Below are 21,786 nucleotides of genomic sequence, written 5' to 3'. Positions count from 1 at the left end.
GGAGAGTTGGACACAGTTTCTGCAGTAACAGGAATTAATTGTCAAAGAAAGGCTCGTGTGGTGTTTTTTTTTTTTTTTTTTTTTTTTTTTGAGACAGAGTTTCACTCTGTCACCCAGGCTGGGGTGCAGTGGCACAATCTCAGCTCACTGCAGCCTCCACTTCCCAGGTTCAAGTGATTCTCCTGCCTCAGCCTCCTGAGTAGCTGGGATTACAGGCACCCACCACCATGCCCGGCTAATTTTTGTATTTTTAGTAGAGGCAGGCTTTCACCATATTGACCAGGCTGGTCTTGAACTACTGACCTCAGGTGATCCACCGCCTCGGCCTCCCAAAGTGCTGGGATAACAGGCGTGAGCCACAACATCCAGCCCTGTGTATTTTAGAAATACCAGCTCGGGGGCCTGGGGATAGTTTGGGAAGTTTTCCCTTCACTCCTACACAATCAGGATATTTGGAAAGTTTTCCCTTCACTCCTACACAATGGGAAAGTCGGGTGTGAGAGAAGAAAGAAAAAATGGATTTCTGTGAGCCATGGTCCGAGCACTAGATGGAGGAGGCCGCAGACCCATGAGAAACTGGAAGAGAGAGTCACAGGGGATGCCTGAGGTGGAAGCACTCGAGCCAGAATTGACTGAGTTTTTTTCTAGGCTGTGTGCTTGGTGTTTTGTAGTGAAGGCTTTTCTGAGGAAGTGTCAGCGCCGCTTTTGGGACAATGTCACATGGGATGAGAGGAGCCCTTAAAGGGCCTTTCATTGGAAGCAATCTAAATTTAAAAATCAACAGTAGAGAATGTTTTAAAAATTTTTTTTAAATGTAAAGCTGGGCGTGGTGGCTCGGGCCTGTAATCCCAAGCACTTTGGGAGGTTGAGGTGGGTGGCTCACTTGAGGTCAGGAGTTTGAGACCAGCCTGGCCAACATGGTGAAACTCTATCTCTACTAAAATACAAAAGTTAACCGGGCATGGTGGTACACGCCTGTACTCCGAGCTACTTGGGAGGCCGAAGCAGGAGAATCGCTTGAACCCATGAGGTGGAGGTTGCAGTGAGCCGAGATTGCATCACTGCACTCCAGTCTGGGTGACAGAGTGACACTTCATCTCAAAAAAATAAATAAATGAAATACATAAATTTAAAAAATAAAACGTAAGTCATTTATGGTGCAGTACATTCAGTGAAATATAAGCATTAAAAAATTTGTAAATGTGGCCAGGCATGATCACACCTGTAATCCCAGCACTTTGGTAGGCCAAGGTCAGAGGACCGCTGGAGCTCAGGAATTCAAGACCAGTCTGGGTGATATAGTGAGACTCCGTCTCAAAAATAAAAATAAAAATAGCTGGGTGTGGTGGTGCACACTTCTAGCTGCTCAGGAGGCCAAGGCAGGAGGGTCACTTGAGTTCAGGAGTTTGAGGCTACAGTGAGCCATGATGGCACCACTGCATTCCAGCCTGGGCAACAGAGCGAGACCCTGTCTCAATAAATATATGAATGTGTATATTTGTATGTTAAAATGTATGTATTTATATAGAGAGATGGGAAATGAAAATAGTTTAAAAGATTTAATTTATTAAAATATAGATGATTATATGCATAGATAAAACCAGAAAGATACATGTAGTAGTTACTTCTGGACGATAGGGTTAAAAGTGATTTTATAAACTTTCTGGGCTGGGCGCGGTGTCTCACACCTGTAATCCCAGGGCTTTGGGAGGCCAAGGCAGGTGGATCACCTAAAGTCGAGTTTGAGACCAGCCTGGCCAACATGGGGAAATCCTGTCTCTACTAAAAATACAAAAATTAGCCTGGCTTGGTGGTGTATGCCTGTAATCCCAGGTACTCGGGAGACTAAGGCAAGAGAATTGCTTGAATCAGGGAGGTGGAGGTTGCGATGAGCCAAGATCATGTCACGCTCCTCCAGCCTGGAGGACAGAGAGAGACTGTCTTAAAAAAAAAAAAGGCCAAGCACAGTGGCTCACGCCTGTAATCCCAGCACTTTGGGAGGCCAAGGCGGGTGGATCACCTGAGGTTGGGAGTTTTAGACCAGCCTGGCCAACATGGAGAAACCCCATCTCTACTAAAAATACAAAATTAGCTGGTCATGGTGGCACATGCCTGTAATCCAAGCTACTCAGGAGGCTGAGGCAGGAGACTCGCTTGAACCTGGGAGGTGGAGGTTGCAGTGAGCCGAGATCACACCACTGCACACCAGCCTGGGCAACAAGAGTGAAATTCTGTCTCAAAAAAAAAAAAAAGAAAGAAAGAAAAACTTTCTGGCTGGATGTAATGGCTCACGGCTGTAATTCCAGGACTTTGAGAGGCTGAGACAGGTGGATCACTTGAGGTCAGGAGTTCAAGACCAGTCTGACCAACATGGTGAAACCCTGTCTCTACTAAAAATACAAAAAACAGCTGGGTGTGTTGGCTGGCACCTGTAATCCCAGCTACTTTGGAAACTGAAGCAGGAGAATTGCTTGAATCTGGGAGGCAGAGGTTGCAGTGAGCCGAAATCACACTACTGCACTCCATTCTGGGTAACAGAAGGAGACTCTTGTCTCAAAAGACAAACAAACAAAACTTTTTTTTTTTTTTTGAGACAGAGTCTTGCTGTGTCGCCCAGGCTGGAGTGCAGTGGCGCGATCTCACCTCACTGCAAGCTCCGCCTCCCGGGTTCCCGCCATTCTCCCGCCTCAGCCTCCGAGTAGCTGGGACTACAGGCGCCCGCCACTGCGCCCGGCTAGTTTTTTTTTTTTGTATTTTTAGTAGAGACGGGGTTTCACCGTGTTAGCCAGGAGGGTCTCGATCTCCTGACCTCGTGATCCACCCGCCTCAGCCTCCCAAAGTGCTGGGATTACAGGCTTGAGCCACCGCGCCCGGCCCAAAACATTTTTTTCTAAGCTTATTTGCATTTTCTGAAATTTCACAACGATCTTTTATTATTTTGTAATTAAAGGAATGGTTTAAAAATAAGCTTGATTTGTCCTTATTTCAAAAACCACTTGACAGTTAATGAGAGTTTTTGCTTCACAGGTGTCTTAAAAGCTTTACCTGTGTTTCTTCTGAGCATTGAGTTAATGAACTTTTAAACATTTCTTAGACTTTCCAATAATGAATTTTGCTTTGTGCCTAGGAGGTAGTTACTTCTAGGTACAGATAACACTTGTTACGAACAAAGCCTACTGGCTCTGACCCATAAGGAAATAGACTATTTTTAGTAAGATACAGAGAAATCTTAAGGACATCTATATAAATAGAAGATTTTTTTAGACTAGCTGAAATAGAATATTGCCTTTTTATTTATCTTGCATAGGGAAATGAAATGCTTTGAAATGCGTTCAGTTTTCTTTCTTCATACAAATATATTAAGGTGACCTAGAGGCAGAAAAGTCTAGCTCTGCAGTTTTATTATTTTTTTGCCTACTTTTCCCCTGCATACAACACACACACGCCCTACACTTACACAAAGGTTTCTCTTTCCTATTTTGTTCACTGCTGTGCTTCTGTTTGTTTAGGGAACAATGTGATAAGCTGGGTTCCCTCTAGTGGACAAAATACTTTTGTCAGCTGCTATGACCGCTGACCAAAGCCAGCAAGGCCAGGTTGTTACGGCTGGTATCAGAGGTTTCAAGAATAATGTATTCATAGCCTGGAATGTTTTCTTTATTTTTGGTAGAGACAGTGCCTTGCTGTGTTGCCTAGGCTGGTCATGACCTCCTGGGCTCAATTGATCCTCCCAGGCTCAACTGAGGCTACCTTAGCCTCCCAAAACACTGGGATTACAGGTGTGAGGCCACCATGTCCAGTCCATAGGTAGGACTTTAGCTTGCCTCTTTTTTTTCTTTTTTTTTTTTGAGAAAGAGTCTTGCTCTCTTGCCCAGACTGGAGTGCAGTGTCACGATCTTGGCTCACTGCAGCCTCCGTCTCCTGCGTTCAAGCAGTTCTTCTGCCTCAGCCTCCCGAGTAGCTAGGACTACAGGCATACAGGTGGGAGCGACCACACATTTTTCCTAGAGAGGGAGTTTTACCATGTTGGCCAAGTTGGTCTCAAACTCCTGACCTCGGGTGATCCGCCTGCCTCACCCCCCCAAAGTGCTGGGATTACAGGTGTGAGCAACCCCGCCCGGCCATTTTTTTTTTTTTTTTTTTTTTTTTGAGACGGTGTTTTGCTCTTGTTCCCAGGCTGGAGTGCAGTGGCATGATCTCAGCTCACTGCAACCTCCACCTCTCGGGTTCAAGTGATTCTCCTGCCTCAGCTTCCCGAGTAGCTAGGATTATAGGGGTGCGCCACCACGCCCAGCTAATTTTTGTATTTGGTAAAGCAGGGTTTCAACATGTTGGCCAGGCTGGTCTTGAACTCCTGACCTCAGGTGATCCCACCTGCCTCAGCTTCCCAAAATGTTGGGATTACAGATGTGAGCCACTGCACCCGGCCTAGCTTGCCTCTTTTAAGAGGTTATGTGCACACATTTATATGTGTTTACCTAAAATGAATTAATATTTTGGAACTAGACTAAGTACACTTGCTTTGCTTGATAGTTTTGGCACTGAAGCAAGCATCTTCTAATGAGAATCCCATTCTTTGTTACCGAAAGCAGCTTCGGTGAAACAGAGCAAAATAAAAATCACAGGGAGACCATCGCACTGTTAATGTTTTTAGCTTCTGTAAGATTTAAAAATTGCTTTTAACTTAAAAACCATTTTAGGATATTTCAGCTTGTAAGATTTTTCCAAAGATAAATTCAAATTTTGCGATTTCAGTGTTTTATCCTTTCCGTTTCAAAGGTTATTAGTACCTTGTCCCTGGAGTAGCCCCTTAAATATTTTTCCTTTTTTTTTTTTTTTTTTGTATTTTTAGTAGAGATGGGGTTTCACCGTGTTAGTCAGGATGGTCTCGATCTCCTGACCTCATGATCCACCCGTCTCGGCCTCCCAAAGTGCTGGGATTATAGGCTTGAGCCACCGCGCCCGGCCTCCTTTTAATTTTTAAGTGTAGTTTGTATGTTTCTGCACCTTTCAGTGAGGACACCTATCTAGGCCTTTGTCTCCTGGGCATTTTTCCTGACCAGGTGCTGTTGGCACCTGGTGAGTGCAGGTCAGGGGTGCTGCTAAATATCCTCTACAGGACAGTCCCTGGACCAAAGAATTACTGAGCCCCAAATATCAACAGTTGAGAAACTCTACTCTAAAATAGCCAACTTTCTTTCTCTTTGAGTCAGAGTCTTGCTGTGTCCCCCAGGCTGGAGTGCACTGGTGGAATCTCAGCTCACTGCAACCTCCGCCTTCCAGGTTCAAGCGATTCTCGTGCTGCAGCCTCCCAGGCAGCTGGGACTACAAGCGCGTGCCACCATGCCGGGCTAATTTTGTATTTTTAGTAGAGATGGAGTTTCACCATGTTGGCCAGGCTGGTCTCAAACTCCTGGCCTTAAGTGATCTGCCCACGTCAGCCTCCCAAAGTGCTGGGATTATAGGCGTGAGCCATTGCACCCGGCCTACAGTAGCCAACTTTCAACCTGACCATTCTTCCAGAACAGCAGCCATCCAGAGACTTGCCAGTGCTTGACGAAGAGTCGAATAACATGTCTGACTCTGTGGGCAGCACAGGCCACCCGGAATCAACAAGAGATGCTGCCTGTCTTCACCTGTCCGTCATACTCTACCTAGGGAAGATTTCCTCTTCACTGTATCAAGCTGACGCTGTTTTACAGTTAGTACAAGAACAAGCTTGATGTGATGCCAGCTCATGCATCTTGCATTTACATCTCCTCCTAAGCTGTTCTGCCCATGGATGACTGTTCCTATTTCCAAAGCTGTAATCTTTTTTTCTGTTTTTTTTTTTTTTAAACCTTGCCAATTGTGCAGAACATAGCTATAATCTTCATAATTTATCCTAGGCCTTCAGTCTGTCCATGATAGCCTATTCTAGTGCTGAAGTTTTTTATGTAACCTAAATACTTCTTGCTACAGATTAGTCTCAGTTTTTACCTACTAGAATGTTTATGTAATTATCCTTTGTATATTTGAGGTATTTTGCTGGGTAGCTCTCTCATTTTGATTGTCTGTAATATAAGCTTTTTATTTTATTTTATTTTATTTATTTATTTATTTTTGAGACGGAGTCTCGCTCTGTGGCCCAGGCTGGAGTGCAGTGGCCGGATCTCAGCTCACTGCAAGCTCCGCCTCCCGGGTTTACGCCATTCTCCTGACTCAGCCTCCTGAGTAGCTGGGACTACAGGCGCCCGCCACCTCGCCCGGCTAGTTTTTTGTATTTTTTAGTAGAGACGGGGTTTCACAGTGTTAGCCAGGATGGTCTTGATCTCCTGACCTTGTGATCCGCCCGTCTCGGCCTCCCAAAGTGCTGGGATTACAGGCTTGAGCCACCGCGCCCGGCCTTATTTTATTTTAAAAATAGAGATAAGGTCTTGCTATATTGCCTAAGCTGGTCTTAAACTCTTGGCCTTAAGTAATCCTCCTGCCTCGGCCTCCCAAAGTCACGGGATTACAGGCACGAGCCACCACACCCAGCCAAATACTTGAAAAAAAATTTAGTCATTTTTACAACTCTAATGTGAATTCCCTATGAGGTGGGAAATGGAGGCTAGAGCCAGATACAGTTCTGACTAATACTGTGTTTATGATGCTTTCATTTTTTAATTTTATTTTTAATTTTAATTTTAATTTTTTTTGAGATGGAGTCTCACTGTGTTCCCCAGGCTGGAGTGCAGTGGTGCGATCTTGGCTCACTGCAAGCTCCGCCTCCCAGGTTCACGCCATTCTTCTGCCTCAGCCTCCTGAGTAGCTGGGACTACAGGCGCCCACCACCACACTCAGCTATTTTTTGTATTTTTAGTAGAGAAGGTTTCACCATGTTAGCTAGGATAGTCTCGATCTCCTGACCTCATGATCCGCCTGCCTCGGCCTCCCAAAGTGCTGGGGTTACAGGCGTGAGCCACCGCACCCGGCCTATGATGCTTTTAACAAATGTTTTTATTGTTCTTCACAACCCGTGGACCCTTATCACTGGTCTTTTCCTGCTATGTTCCTAGTCATTTCTCATCTTGTATTCATGTGCCTTACCCATCCCCCGCCCCTGTCATCTCTAAGCATAATTTTTGCTGTTTGTACCTGTTTCATTTGTTTTATTCTTATTGGTTTCTGTACATGCCTTTGAATCCTTCATCCACACTGATGACAATGTTTAGAATCAACATTGATTGTGATTGATCGATTGATTGATTGAGGCAGGGTCTCACTCTGTTGTCTGGGCTGGAGTTCTGTGGCACAGTCACAGCTCACTGCAACCTGGACCTCCACAAGCTCAAGTGATCCTCCCACCTCAGCCTCCTGAGTAGCTGGGGCTAGAGGTATGTGCCAACATGCCTGGCTAATTTTTATATTTTTTGTAGAAATGGGGTTTTGCCGTATTGCCCAGGCTGGCCTTGAACTCCTGAGCTCAAGTGATCCCCTCGCCTCAGCCAAAGTGCTGGGATTACAGGCATGAGCCACCACACCTGGCCAGAATCAACTACTTTAGATCAGTCCTCAGCCATCACCTAAGAGTCCCAGTAAACTCCTTATAAGGCTGAGAGGCAATCGCTCATATCCCTGCTTTGAACTTGACCCTCTTATAAGATTTACATACTCTTTAATGATGGAATGATAGAGTGGTGGTATCCAATAGAATAGATAATGAAAATGTTCTATATTCTGTAAATGTCTATAGATGTCTATAAATGTCTACACATGTTCTATATTGGCCACTAGCCACAGGTAGCCTTTGCATACTTGAAATGTGGCTTATGTGACTGAAGAGCTGAATTTTCTATTTTAATTAATTGAAAATTTAAATTGCCTCATGTGGCTAGTGGCGGCCCTTTGGACAGCACAGGTGTATCTCATTGCTACTTAAAATGGGGTCCCCAGACCAGGAGCATTGCTGTCACCTGGGAACGTATTAGAAATGAGGACTCTCGGCCGGGCGCGGTGGCTCAAGCCTGTAATCCCAGCACTTTGGGAGGCCGAGACGGGCGGATCACGAGGTCAGGAGATCGAGACCATCCTGGCGAACACTGTGAAACCCCGTCTCTACTAAAAAATACAAAAAACTAGCCGGGCGAGGTGGCGGGCGTCTGTAGTCCCAGCTACTCGGGAGGCTGAGGCAGGAGAATGGCGTGAACCCGGGAGGCGGAGCTTGCAGTGAGCTGAGATCCGGCCACTGCACTCCAGCCCCCGGGGACAGAGCAAGACTCCGTCTCAAAAAAAAAAAAAAAAAAAAGAAAGAAATGAGGACTCTCAGCCGGGCATGGTGGCTCACGCCTGTAATCCTAGCACTTTGGGAGGCCAACGCAGGCAGATCCTATGAGCTCAGGAGTTCAAGACCAGCCTGGGCAACATGGTGAAACCCTGACTACTGAAAAATACAAAAGCTAGCCAGGCGTGGCGGCATGTGCCTGTAGTCCCAGCTACTCGGGAGGCTGAGACAGGAGAATCATTTGAACTCAGGAGGCGGAGCTTGCAGTGAGCAGAGATCGCGCCACTGCACTCCAGCCTGGGCGACAGAGCAAGACTCCATCTCCTTGAAAAAAGAAAAAGAGGACTGTCAGACCCATCTAGTTCTACTGAATTAGAGCTGCAGTTTAGCAAGATCCACAGGTCATTTCTATGCAACTCAAGTTTGAGAAGCACTGATACCTGGCTGAACATTGGAATCACATGGGGAGTTTTAAAAAAAATACTGCCACCTGGGTCCCACCCATAGTGATTCCAGTTTAATTGGAATTAGGTGTGGCTTGGGTGTTGTGATTTTTAAAACGCCCCCCAAGTAATTTTAGTTGTGTAGCAAGGACTAGTGATGGCTCAAGCTTTGCATGTATCTGAATCACCTGGAAATTTGGTAAAAATACAGAGGCCCAAGATCTTTTCCACCTCAGCAAGGCTGGGTCTCTGTATTCTTTATTAGCTTTCTACAGATTCTGATGCACATATTTTGGGTTTGAAAATCTGTGATGTAGAAGATAGTTTCCCACTTTGTTGGTAATTGGCGTGTAAGCTAGAATGAAATGCCTTGCTGACGTTAAAGAAAATTGGTGTATTACAGCTTTCAGTCGTATTCTGAGTGAATGATTTTGTGAATACTTGTTTTTCACAAAACGTGCCACTTGGTGTTTGTACAGTGTTTTTTGCTTGTAATTTTTATTTGTTGGTGAACTTCTTGTCTCTATGATAAGTTTTTCTCCCCCTACCTTTGTGGGAAAAAATTTTTTTTTTGTGGAGCTGGGGTCTCACTGTGTTGCCCAGGCCGGTCTTGAACTACTGGCTGCAAGCAATCCTCCTGCCTTGGCCTCCCAAAGTGCTGGAATTACAGGCGCGAGCCACTATGCCTGGCTCCTTTTTTTTTTTTTTTTTAATAGATAGAAGTATCATTAACGTTTCGGTCTTCAGAATTGCTAAGAAGTCTGTTAATGACAGCTGGTAGTTCATGGTCAACTTGCCAGTTCCTTAAGGTGCAAGTTGGAAAGCCTTGGGATCAGAATGTTCTGTAATACGGAAGTGTCTGAGATCAAGAAAAGCCCAACCTCCAGTTCTCTAGCACAGCCCCAGTCAGTCAGATGCAGCATGTCAGCTGAGGGAGGTTGGCATGGAGGGATGGTATCAAGGTGTCTAGTACATTCAGATCCTAACTAATTCGAGGCTTTAGGATCAGTAGTGTTGCGTTCAGCATGATTCTATCTTAGGAGCTGGAAAAGTGAGTGTATAACCAGGTGACTCTCTTTCTTTCTTTTAAAAAACATGCTGTTAAGTTTTGTATCAGCTGAAACCTTTTGTTTTTGTGGTACAGAAACCTTTTGGTATGCTAGTGTGGCCAGCCTTTGTTAGGGCATGAGCTTATTAACTATTAGTCTCTGGGAAATGTCATAAGAATTGATGACGATTTGGAAAGTAGGAACAAATTAAAGTTCTCTACAGAAATTAATTGTCATTAAAAATGTGTCACATGCTGGACACACTGGCTCAAGCCTGTGATCCCAGCATTTTGGGAGTCCGAGGTGGGAGGATTGCTTGAGCCCAGGAGTTCAAGACTAGCTTGGGCAACATGGTGAAACCCCATCTTTATAAAAAATACAAAAATTAGCCAGGCGTGGTGGCGCATGCCTGTAATTTCAGCTACTTGGGAGGCTGAGGTGGGAGGATAGCTTGAGTCTGGGGAGGTTGAGGCTGCAGTGAGCCGTGATTATGCTGCTGTCCTGCAGCCTGGCCGATAGAGTAAGACCTTCTGTCAAAAAAAGAAAAAAAAAAAACATAGTGCCACGTAATTGTCTTCAACTTCAGTTTCAATCCTTGTGTTTTCTACGTAAAATTTTAGGTGCAAAAAGAAGTATGCGTTGTTTTAAGCCGTGATGTTTCAGAACTCACAGAGCAAGGCAGCAGCATTTGCTTTTGCTTTCCCTGCCCAGATAATGGAAAGGCTGAAATCGAAAGTAATTAAATGTGATGTTGGCAAACAGTCATAAACTTGTGTCTTCCTGGAGTGTAGGCTATGTAGTCTTTCTGGCAGCAGTAGCAAGGAAATAATGAGGTGAAAGCGCCCAGGAAAGAAGGCCCCATGAACACTGCAAAGACAGTTTGCTTGTTCTAAATGGAGGTTTCTCCTGGCAGGAAGGCTGTGACCCTGCTGAGCTGTGGAGAAACAGCTTGATAACCAGGGCTTTCCTGGGGCCCCCTTTCTGGTGCACTTCAGAAGACCCTGGGCTGATGATTGGGCTCCCTGAATTTCACCTAAAGCAAGACTGTAACTTCTCGGGAGCCTGATGCCAGGCCTGGAGGCAAACCCTCAGAAAATAGCTCCCCTCAGTGAGGGAGTGGGAGCCTGTTTGAATTAGTGTGGAGAATTCTCCAAGAACCCAGAAACTGGGAGGCATTCTCATGGTGAGTCAGTGCAGCTCCTCTTACGTTTACCACAATTAAGGTGAGCATGAGAACAGCCTGCCTCTCTTCTGTTCTCCCAGCCATGGAGGCAGGCTCCATTAAAAATGTGTTTTTCGGCCGGATCCAGTGGCTCACACCTTTAATCCCAGCACTTTCAGAGGCTGCAGAAGGCAGATCACTTGAGGCCAGGTAGTTCAAGACCAACCTGGCCAACATGTTGAAACCTCATCTCTACTGAAAATACAAAAAATTGGCTGGGCGTGATGGTGCACGCCTATAATCCCAGCTACTTGGAAGGGTGAGGCAAAAGAATCCCTTGAACCTGGGAGGCGGATGTTGCAATGAGCTGAGATTACGCCACTGCACTGCAGAAAAAAAAAAAACAAAAAAAACTTGCTTCCTACTGGTGGAGTAGGAATCAGTGGCCCACAGAGGCTAAGGTGGCAGTGGAAGTGAGAAGACCTCTCTTTACGTGTTCATGATAGGCCGAGGTGATGCTAGGATGGTTAGTGTGGAAAGAAGCAGTTGAGCACCATGTTTTGGCAAAATTCAAAGGCTGGGAGGTTCCCAAAGGCAAGGAGGAGGAGGCTGGTACCACAGGTCCAGGGCAGTGAGTTGAGTGGAAAGTCTGGGAAAGGTTTATGTGGGAAGCACAGGAGACTTTTACCCTATAGCCACGAAAGTCAGTTTCTTCCCAGCCTTGTGTTCCCTGCTTCATGACCAGGCAAGCAGTTAAGTATGAAACTCAGAGGAGGGCAGACAGAAATGATGATAGCTGGGGAGAGAAGTAAGCCTTTTGGGGAGAGGTTATATTCAACAGGTGGGAGGAGAGGTTCCCCCCCACTTTTGAGGGAGGGGGATCATTGGAAAGGCATGGAATCTAGTAGGAATTTGGTGTTTTGACATGAATGCTCTCTGACTTGGTTTTTGCCCTTTGGCTGTGTACCTAGTGTGTGTCAGTTCCTGGAGCTGTGTCAGAGCCCAGAAGGTGGCTTTGGAGGAGGCCCCGGTCAGTATCCACACCTTGCACCCACATATGCAGCAGTCAATGCATTGTGCATCATTGGCACCGAGGAGGCCTATGACGTCATTAACAGGTACAGCGAAAGCCAGCAGTGACAGAAACCCAGAGGAGTTCCCCACCTGCTGACACACAGTGACTGTTGCCTCTCTTGCCTCTTTCCCTGTTTCTCAGAGAGAAGCTTCTTCAGTATTTGTACTCCCTGAAGCAACCTGGCGGCTCCTTTCTCATGCACGTCGGAGGTGAGGTGGATGTCAGGTGAGTGGGGTTTTGCACAGGCTGCCACATCGGGTGACTCTAGAGCTCATCTGCCATTAGAGATGCCAAGCCTAAGGAACATCATGGGGACGCTGCCACTTTGTCCCAGAATGACACATAGGATGACATGTCAGTGACACATCAGAATCATTCAGATGTGATGCAGATGTCCTCAGGTGTCGTGATCACTTGACTTATTTTATGTAAATGTGAAAATATAAGACAGAAACAAATGCTTTTGTTTTAGAAATTAAAAATACATTTGTTTGGTATAAAATGATATACCACAATATAAGTAACTGTATGGTGTAATGTATTCCTTCACGTCTCTGAGATAGGAAGGGAGGAGAAAGCCCAGCAGGGCCTTAGTAAATACATTCTGAGTGAGTTTGATGAAATCATGAGAATGTCTAACCCCTGAGGTCCTCCTGAGGCACATGAGAGTTTTTCTGGGAGGTGCAGAGAGCCTTGTGGACCAGGAGAGTGCAGTGCAATAAAATCACATTAACTGATTGGTGCCAGTTAGCTTGAAATTATTATTTTCCTCTATAAGTGTCTGATGTACCAAGCAAGTTGCTTCCTAACCTGGCGGATTACTTATGCGGCATACAGGGAATTCACTGAATAAGCCATTTCTCTAAGGCAGTGGCTCATTGAGATTTTATGCCATTTTCTTATTATTTAGTTGAGAAATACATTTTGTGAGGTTTCTATAGCAAAGCTGTCTTACTGCCTATGTGTAAATGGGTTTGCTTCTGCACAAGTTGATTAATATTCTGGCTTAAGCATCTGACTTAACCATTGGTTTGAAAGTATAGGGGAGGAAAAAAGCACGAACATTGTGGAGCATAAAATACATTACAGATAATAGCAGGTAATCAGGCTGCAAAGGCCTTTAGTTCAAGATGTTCTTCTGTCTCTAACTTGTCTAATCCAATCAAAAAAATTAGATTAGGATCTGTATATACCAGTGAAGCCAGTAGAACTACTGAGGTAAATCGGTATGTGTTGATTCTTCTTAAGGAAAATGTTAAAAGAGTTTTTTTCCCTTGTGGTCACTACATTTTCATTCCTGTTCTGTTGCTATTCCCCCAAAATATGCACAATCTTGAAACATAGCTTTTAAAAATGTAACTAAGATTATTAGGCAAAAGCAAACAAATCATAGCAAGATCCTTTTGGTATTTTATCATATACCTTTTGCAGCTGTGATTATTTGCTGTCTTATTCATTCCAGCACCAGTTCCCCCCTCCATGTTCTTTATTTATATGTTCTAGATAAATGCTAGGAAACTTCTCCAGTAAGACAGATTGGTTCCCCTGCCAAGCACTGTAGCCATATTCTTCCCTGACCTTTGCATTTTGGGTGATGCTCTGCCATTCGTGCCCATGCTTTCTATTTACATAAAGGATTAAAGATATAAATAATGGAGAAAAGCTTGTACATTGCATCCGTTTTCCTTAGTTTGCCCGGTTTCATCATTTTCACTTGGCGTTTCTTTAATTGTCCTTTGCCTAGAAGCATCAGCCAGTCCTCAGGAGTGCTTGTTTGGGTGGATTTGACTTTGAGAGAAGCAGCAGTGACGGGAGAGTTTGACATATGGAGACTAGCTTGCTGCCCTTCTGGGATAGACAGCAGTCTCTGGATGATCTTTCTGCTCTGTTACACTGCTGATAGTTTCAGAGATGAGCCTACTCAAGGGTCTATAGCTCCAGTATATTGTAAAAAATCAAATCACAGTGAACTCATAGCAAGCACCATTTTTTCTCAGTTCTTAAGAAAGGCAGGAGTCATCATTCCTGACCTCCTAATCTAGGTTATATAATCTGGAGCATTTTGTGAGGATAAGGTGGAGGCAGAGATCTAGCATTTGCAGAAGTTTGCTGAGAGAGCATGTGTTGTTCAAGAAAGGACAAGTTCAGTGTTGAAGTGTAGATGGCCTGGTGGGCAGGGGAGCAGTGGAGCTGGAGGGACAGGCTGGGAACAGGCCACAGAGGCCCTGAAATCTCCTATGGAGTCTGGAGTTTAGTGATGTGATCTGATTTGTATTTTCTTAGAAGTTTCCTAATTGCAGTGATGGATTGTGGTATTCCAATAAAAGCCCTCTGGTTTCAGGGCTGGAGGGAGAGAGAGCAGGGAGACTGATCCAGGTCGAAGAAGGCTTGGATTTGGGTGATGGCAGCAAGGATGGAAAGTTAGTGGACAAATTCAAATTTGAGAGCTGCGATGACTGGATGGAGGGAAAGGGGGAGAAATACATGAAAAGGTTGTATTATGTTTCTTCCCTGTCTCAGTGTGAGACCTGGGATTCGTGTCTGCTGTCATCACGTCTTAGACCTCACTGGTGAGAGGCAAACTGTATTATAGGTTGCCTCCTACCTAACAAGTCACAATAGGATTCAAGAGCAAATGCATTTGAGCCTCCCTAAGAGGCCCGCGACTGCAAGGAAATTAGATCAGATCTTCTAAATTAGCTGATGGTAGATGATCACATTTGGCATTGGCACTTGTGACTCTTGTGTACTCCCAATGCCTGCTGGTAGAACTAAACCTCCACTGTGCCTTTGGCTGCTAAAAATGCTAGTAGGATCATAATGCATGCAGCTTCTGCAGAGACTTCTTTGGAATACCTCAGTAAATTTGGCTTCATGTTATGTCTATAATGAGTAAGATGGAAACCAGGGCCGAGCGTGGTGGCTCATGTCTGTAATCTCAACATTTTGAGAGGCTGAGATGAGAGAATCACTTGAGGCCAGGAGTTCAAGACCAACCTGGGCAACATAGCAAGACCCTGTCTCTACAAAACATTTTTAAAAAATTAGCCAGGTGTGGTGGCATGCATCTGTAGCCCCAGCTGCTTAGGAGGCTGAGGCAAGATCAGCTGAGCCCAGGAGTTTGAGGTTGCAATAAGCCTTGATAGCGCCACTGCACTGCAGCCTAGGCAACAAAGCGAGATCCTATCTAAAAAAAAAAAAAAAAAAAAAGGATATGGAAACTAGGCCCTTCTTTTATGTTTCTTAGGAGCCCTTAGGAAAAGAATTTTTGTTTGTTTGTTTGTTTTGAGATGGAGTTTATTTCTGTTGCCCAGGCAGGAGTGCAGTGGTGGGATCTTGGCTCACTGCAACCTCTGTCTTGGGTTCAAACGATTCTCCTGCCTCAGTCTCCCAAGTAGCTGGGATTACAGGCGTGTGCCACCGTGCCCAGCTAATTTTTGTATTTTTTGTAGAGACGAGGTCTCATCATGTTGGCCACGCTGATCTCAAACTCTTGACCTCAAATAATCCACCTGCCTTAGCCTCCCAAAGTGCTGATTACAGGTGTGAACTACCACACCTGGCCAGGAGAAGGATTTTTGAGCAGAATTCAAACCAATGATTTTTGTCTTCCCCGTGCTGGGTGTTTGAAAAAACCACAGAGGGGAAGGAAAGGCAGTCTATGTGTGTATTCCATGACAGAGGGAGAAGCTGAAATAAAATGTGCCCCAAGAAGAATTAGGGCAGGGAAGATAGAATAGCAAGAATGATCCCAAATCAAGTATAATGATCTTTTTTGTTTGTTTTGGGTTTTTTTTTTTTTTTTTTTTAGACAGAGTCTTGCTCTGTTGCCCAGGCTGCTGGTGTACAGTGGCGTGATCTTGGCTCACTGCAAGGTCCGCCTCTGTTTCGGGTTTTTTTTGAGACAGTCTCACTTTGTCTCCCAGGCTGGAGTGCAGTGGCACTATCTTGGCTCACTGCAACCCCCGCCTCCCAGGTTCAAGTGATTCTCCTACGTCAGCCCCCCGAGTAGCTGGGACTACAGGCGTGCACCACCATGTCCAGCTAATTTTTGCATTTTTAGTGGAGATGGGGTTTCGCAATATTGGTCAGGTTGGTCTTGAACTCCTGGCCTCATGATCCAGCTGCCTCAGCCTCCCAAAGTACTGGAATTACAGGCGTAAGCCACCATGCCCAGCCTAATAATGTTTTTTTTTTAAAAAAATAATAGCCTGGGCTCAGTGGCTTACGCCTATAATCCCAGCACTTTGGGAGGCCGAGGCAGGTGGATTGCTTGAGGTCGGAAATTTGAAACCAGCCTAGCCAACATGGCGAAACACCATCTCCACTAAAAATACAAAAGTAAGCCATGCATGGTGGGATGCGCCTGTAATCCCAGCTACTTGGGAGGCTGATACAGGAGAATTGCTTGAACCCAGGAGGCGGAGGTTTCAGTGAGCTGAGATCATACCACTGCACTGCAGCCTGGGCGACAGAGTGAGACCCTGTCTCAATAAAAACCAAAACAAAAGCAAAACAAAAAATATAGACATGCGCCTTTTTCATTTAACGTGTGTGTCTGTGTGTGTCTGTGTGTGTACTGGTGAGAAGTTTGAAATCAAGCCTCTTTTCTCCCTCTAGAGGTTTAAGGACTGTATTGGAGTGGACTCACCTATTCCTATCCTTGTTTGGTATATTACAATTTGGTGGCCTGTTTTGCAGTTTATCTGTTGCAGTAAAAGTATAGTTAATCTTTAACATGTCAAGGCTGTAAACAAAAATCCTGAATCTGAAACAGTACTAACATCCAAATGAATGATATCAGAAGTACCTGAATGATACCATAGATTTATGGCAACCATTATAGGTCTTTGAAAGAAGGGCTGAATCCACTTTTGACATGAATTGATACGGCTGTTATTTCCTCTGATGTAGATTGGACCATGTGGAGGTAGGGAGAATAGAATGTCATGTTCTTTCACTGAAGCCATGCCGTGAGCAACTCTATCCAAATAGAATGTCACACCTCTCAGTTGGAGACCCAGGAGGACTGACCGTGTGCCAAGAGTGAGGACAGGAGGTGATTACAGCTTACTAGGCAAGGCGAGCAGTCCACCCGCAGAGTTCACTGAGCCGCATTAGCTCTTCCGTAGAGCTTAATGTGTTTCCTGTTTCTGTCTTTCCAGAAGCGCATACTGTGCCGCCTCCGTAGCCTCGCTGACCAACATCATCACTCCAGACCTCTTTGAGGGCACTGCTGAGTGGATAGCAAGGTGAGAGAAACCAGGGTTTCTCCTGGCCTCTTGGAGAGCAGGCGGTCACGACGCTACTTCAGAAAAATAAAGAAAATACAGAGGGACTTGGAAGGGAATACAAAATCACAGGAGATCCATTAGGGTTATCTAATGATTTTTTTAAGCACTTAAAATGTCTTCTTTTTTCCAAACTTTCTTTAATGTTGTATTATATTTTAGATTGGCAAGGATAAAACAAACCTTGGTAAACAATATTAGTGAGAGCCTGAACTGATTTAACCAGTTTTTAGAGCATTTTGACAATATATCAAAGGTGCCCTTGCGTAGGACCCAGTAATTCCACTCCCACAGAAACCCTCGCACACACGAATGGGAGAGAGGAGCACAGGACTTGTTTATAAGAGCCAAAAGCTGGACACAGATTCAGTGCTCATAAGCACGAGATGGTAAGTGTGGTATAGTTGCATCAGAATATAATGAAACTGTCAAAATAAATGAACTAGAGTTACATGGATCAATACAGAAAAATCTGTATGTTGAACTGAAAGAATGAAAAGAAAAAAATACAAAAAACCATACAGATTAGCACATTTACTTAAAATTTGAAACATGCAAGAGAATTCTGTATTGTTTCTGAGAAGAATCATGTAATAATATAAAAACATGCATATGAAAGATAAACACCAAATTTAGCATGGTGATTCCTGCTCGGGGGAGAGCAAGGGAAATGAGGTAAGTCTGCATAGGAGACTTCAGCTGTAATCATTAACAACAACAAAGACCTGAAGGGTATATGGCTAATTCTAAGCTAGGTATTAGATACATGTATGTTCTATATTTTATTTGCTGTACTTTCCTGGATGCTTCAAATATTTCATAATTTAAAAAAAACATGCCGGGTGCAGTGGCTCATGCCTATAATCCCAGCACTTTGGGAGGCTGAGGTGGGCGGATCACGAGGTCAGGAGATCGAGACCATCCTGGCTAACATGGTGAAACCCCGTCTCTACTAAAAATATAAAACGTTAATTGGGCGAGGTGGTGGGCGCCTGTATTCCAGCTATTCGGAAGGCTGAGGCAGGACAATGGTGTGAACCCGGGAGGTGGAGCTTGCAGTGAGCCAAGATCGCACCACTGCACTCCAGCCTGGGTGACAGAGCAAGACTCTGTCTCAAAAAAAAAAAAAAGCAAAAGGTATAGTAGACACATATATACTATGATGGAACGATAGCCAAGCTGAGATACTGTTTTAGTTAAAAAAATTTTGTTTTTATCAAAGTAGCATGTCTTACCATTTAAATATAATTTACAGTGACACCAGATGATATGCTGAGATCATATTTCCTTTTTTGTATGAGTTTCATTTTCCTGGAGTTAATGGATATATCATGAATGTACTTATGAATTCCTTCCCAAATTGTCTGTCAGAGCTATAAAAAAATTACTCTAAACGTAGTCAAACCCTTCAGGTAACCTGCCTCTGTGCACGCGTGCGTTTTGAGTCACCCCTCTTGGAGCCCTCTGCCCTCCTGCTTCAGTCTGGACAGATTGCTCTCAGCTTGCTGCACAGCAGGCATTCCGAAGCTTCCTTTCAGCATGAAATTCACTTCACTTATCTCCTTTGTTGAAGTCCCTGTCCTCCTTTTTCTTGGTTATTTTCATGAAGCATTGTACTCCAACAGATCCCAACAAAGGGGACCTGGGAGATAAATTTTAATATCTTGCATGTATCTGTGTTCTAATCTCACACTTAATTATTTGGTTAGAGATTTCTAAATTGGAAATGGTATAAACTGTATTCTTTCTGAATTTTGTAAGCATTGCTTCGTTATCTTCTAGCTTCCAATGTCATTGTGAATAAGGCTGATAATAGTAACCAGAGTTCATTGAGGACTATGTCATGCTCAATGGTAAGGTAGCTATAGTTGAGAGCTGGAGAGTAGGCACTGCCTGTGTTTGGTTCTCTTTTATATTTTGTGTTTCTCCGCTGAGATTTCCCATCTTTTTATTCTTTATGAGTGTATTTTTGTTCACTTTGCTGTGGTAAGTATGTAATTATAATGTCTGCTTTAAATTGCTTGTCTGGGAATTTCCACATCTGTGTGTCCTAGAGTTGGCATGTCAGCTCCATGAGTCTTCCTGTGCCGCGTGATGTTGTGTTGTGTCCTGGACATTGTGATATGATGGTGGAGGTGTCATACAACAGAACGGTATGGATTCTGGTGGTTTGCCCTGAAGGGTGTTGATGTTTTCAGTTTAGCAGGCAGTCAACTTGGTCAGACTTAAGCTGCAAACTGTCACTCCTGCAGCAGCTCAGAGCTCAGTTCTTGCTTGGAAGTTGCTTTGTTTCCCCAGCACGTATGCGGAAACTTGAACTGAGTTTAAATGCAGAATTTGGGATTTTTCTTCTTTGACTTTCCTGTTTCTGGATTCATCCTCAGTTTCTGGCAGCCTGCATCTTCCTGCCAGAAGGATGGTTGGCTTCCCATTAGAGTGTTGGCTGCTTGCCGCTGACCCCTGACCCCTGGCCTGCTGCTGCCACCCTGGGCTACGGCTGCGATCCTGAGGGCAAACCAGAGAGAAAAAGTTGTGGGGGAAGGGAGGGACTAACTGCGTGCTGTTCTCTGTTCCAAGTTTCAAACTCCACCAAAATTTGCCTGCCTTGTTTCAGTCAGCTGAGCCCTCAGGAAGCTGTTTTTTTGTATTTTGTTCAGCATACAGCTGTCGTTTGCAGGAGGGTTGATTGATTAGGCACAGCCTAGACACGGAACTCAGACAGCCTGGGTTTGATTTCCAGTTTTGTCCTTTCTTTCCTCTTCTCTTCCTTCTTTCTTCCTCTCTTTATCTCTTTCATCTCTCTCTCGCTTTCTTTCTTTCTTTCTTTCCTTCCTTCCTTCCTTCCTTCTTTCTTTTCTTTTCTTTTGTCTTGCTCTGTTGCACAAGCTGGAGTATAGTGGCGTGATCACAGCTTGCTGCAGCCACCTCCTGGGCTCAAGCAGTCCTTCCTTCTCAACCTCCCAAGTAGCTGGAACAACAGGCACGTGCCACCATAACCAGCTAATGTTTTTTTAAAAAATTGTAGAGATGGGGTCTGTCTGTGTTACCCAGGTGGGGCTTGAACTTCTGGGCTCAGGCCATCCACACACCTTGACCTCCCAAAGTTCAAGGATTATAGGCATGAGCCACTGCGCCTGGCTTTTTTTTTTCTTTGAAGACAGGGTCTTGCTTTGTTGCCCTGGCTGAATTGCAGTGATACAATCACAGCTCACTGCAGCCTTGACCTCCTGGGCTCAAGCAGTCTTCCTACCTCAGCCTCGTGAGTTGCAGAGACCACAGGTGTGCACCACAACACCTAGCTAATTTTTAAAATGTCTTGTAAAGACAGAGTCTGTGTTGCCCAGGCTGGTCTTGAACTCCTGGTTTCAAGCAGTCTTCCTGCCTCAGCCCCCCAAAGTGTTGGAATTACAGGTATGCCATTTCTGATTAGCTTGTGCTTGTACAAGTTATTCCACTGTTCTGTGTCATAGTTTCCTTATATGTCAAGTGGTGGGATACTGAATTTAATTAATTTAATTTAATTAATTTATTCTTTGAAACAGGGTCTCACTTTGTCACCCAGGCTGGAGTGCAGTGGTGTGATCTTGGCTCACTGCAGCCTTGACCTCCTGGGTTCAAGTGATCCTCCTGCCTCAGCTTTCCAAGTAACCAGGACTGCAGGTGTATGCCACCACACCTACCTAATTTTTGTGTTTTTGGTAGAGATGGAGTTTTTCCATGTTGCCCAGGCTGATCTTAAACCCCTGAGCTCAAGCAATCCACCTGCTTCAGCCTCCCAAAGTGCTGGGATTACAAGTGTGAGCCACCACACCCAGCCTTTCAATTTTGTATTAAGCTGAAATACAAAGAAGTCAAGTGGATTCCACTGTGCTGTACTACCTGGCAGTGCCATTGTGATTCTTAATTCTCTGTATTTTTTTTTTTTCGTCTGTCTCTCTTTCTCTATCCCCATCCTGTCCTTCTTTAGAGGCTTGGAATCTTGATTCTTTTTTGTATGTGATGGAATCTTGCTCTGTCACCCAGGCTGGAGTGCAGTGGCATAATCTTAGCTCACTGCAACCTCAGATGCCTGCCACCATGCCTAGCTAATTTTTGTATTTTTAGTAGAGATGGGGTTTTGCCATATTGACCAGGCTGGTCTCAAATTCCTGACCTCAAATGATCCTCCTGCCTTGGTCTTCCAAAGTGCTGGGATTACAGACATGAGCCACTGTACCTGGCCAGCCTCTTTTTAAAATATGACATCCCATTAGTACATTTGATTGTCTGACTTTTAAAAATACTTTGAAGCTGGGCACGGTGACTCAGGCCTGTAATCACAACACTTTGGGAGGCTGAGGCGGGCAGATCACGAGGTCAGGAGTTCGAGACCAGCATGGCCAACATGGTGAAACCCAGCCTCTACAAAATATACAAAAAATTATCCAGGCATGGTGGCGGGTGCCTGTAATCCCAGCTACTCGCGAGGCTGAGGCAGGAGAATTGCTTGAACCCAGGAGGCAGAGGTTGCAGTGAGCCAAG

General features: G+C 44.7%; 1 protein-coding gene across 2 annotated transcripts in view; it reads left to right on the top strand.

The window, feature by feature from the left end:
• FNTB (farnesyltransferase, CAAX box, beta) overlaps nucleotides 1–21,786 on the top strand; it is a 77,510-nt gene that overhangs the window by 31,990 nt on the left and 23,734 nt on the right. For both annotated transcript variants that reach the window (XM_033187715.1, XM_033187716.1), the window contains exons 5-7: nucleotides 11,871–12,017; nucleotides 12,116–12,199; nucleotides 17,140–17,226. In XM_033187715.1, the coding sequence (XP_033043606.1) occupies nucleotides 11,871–12,017; nucleotides 12,116–12,199; nucleotides 17,140–17,226 (318 nt within the window). The remainder of the gene's footprint in view (nucleotides 1–11,870; nucleotides 12,018–12,115; nucleotides 12,200–17,139; nucleotides 17,227–21,786) is intronic.

This window comes from Trachypithecus francoisi, unplaced genomic scaffold (genome assembly GCF_009764315.1).
Source record: "Trachypithecus francoisi isolate TF-2019V2 unplaced genomic scaffold, Tfra_2.0 Lachesis_group3, whole genome shotgun sequence".
Classification (NCBI taxonomy): Eukaryota; Metazoa; Chordata; class Mammalia; order Primates; family Cercopithecidae; genus Trachypithecus; species Trachypithecus francoisi.
The sequence above is the reverse complement of the archived record's forward strand: the minus strand, read 5'-3'. Positions and strand labels throughout refer to the sequence as shown.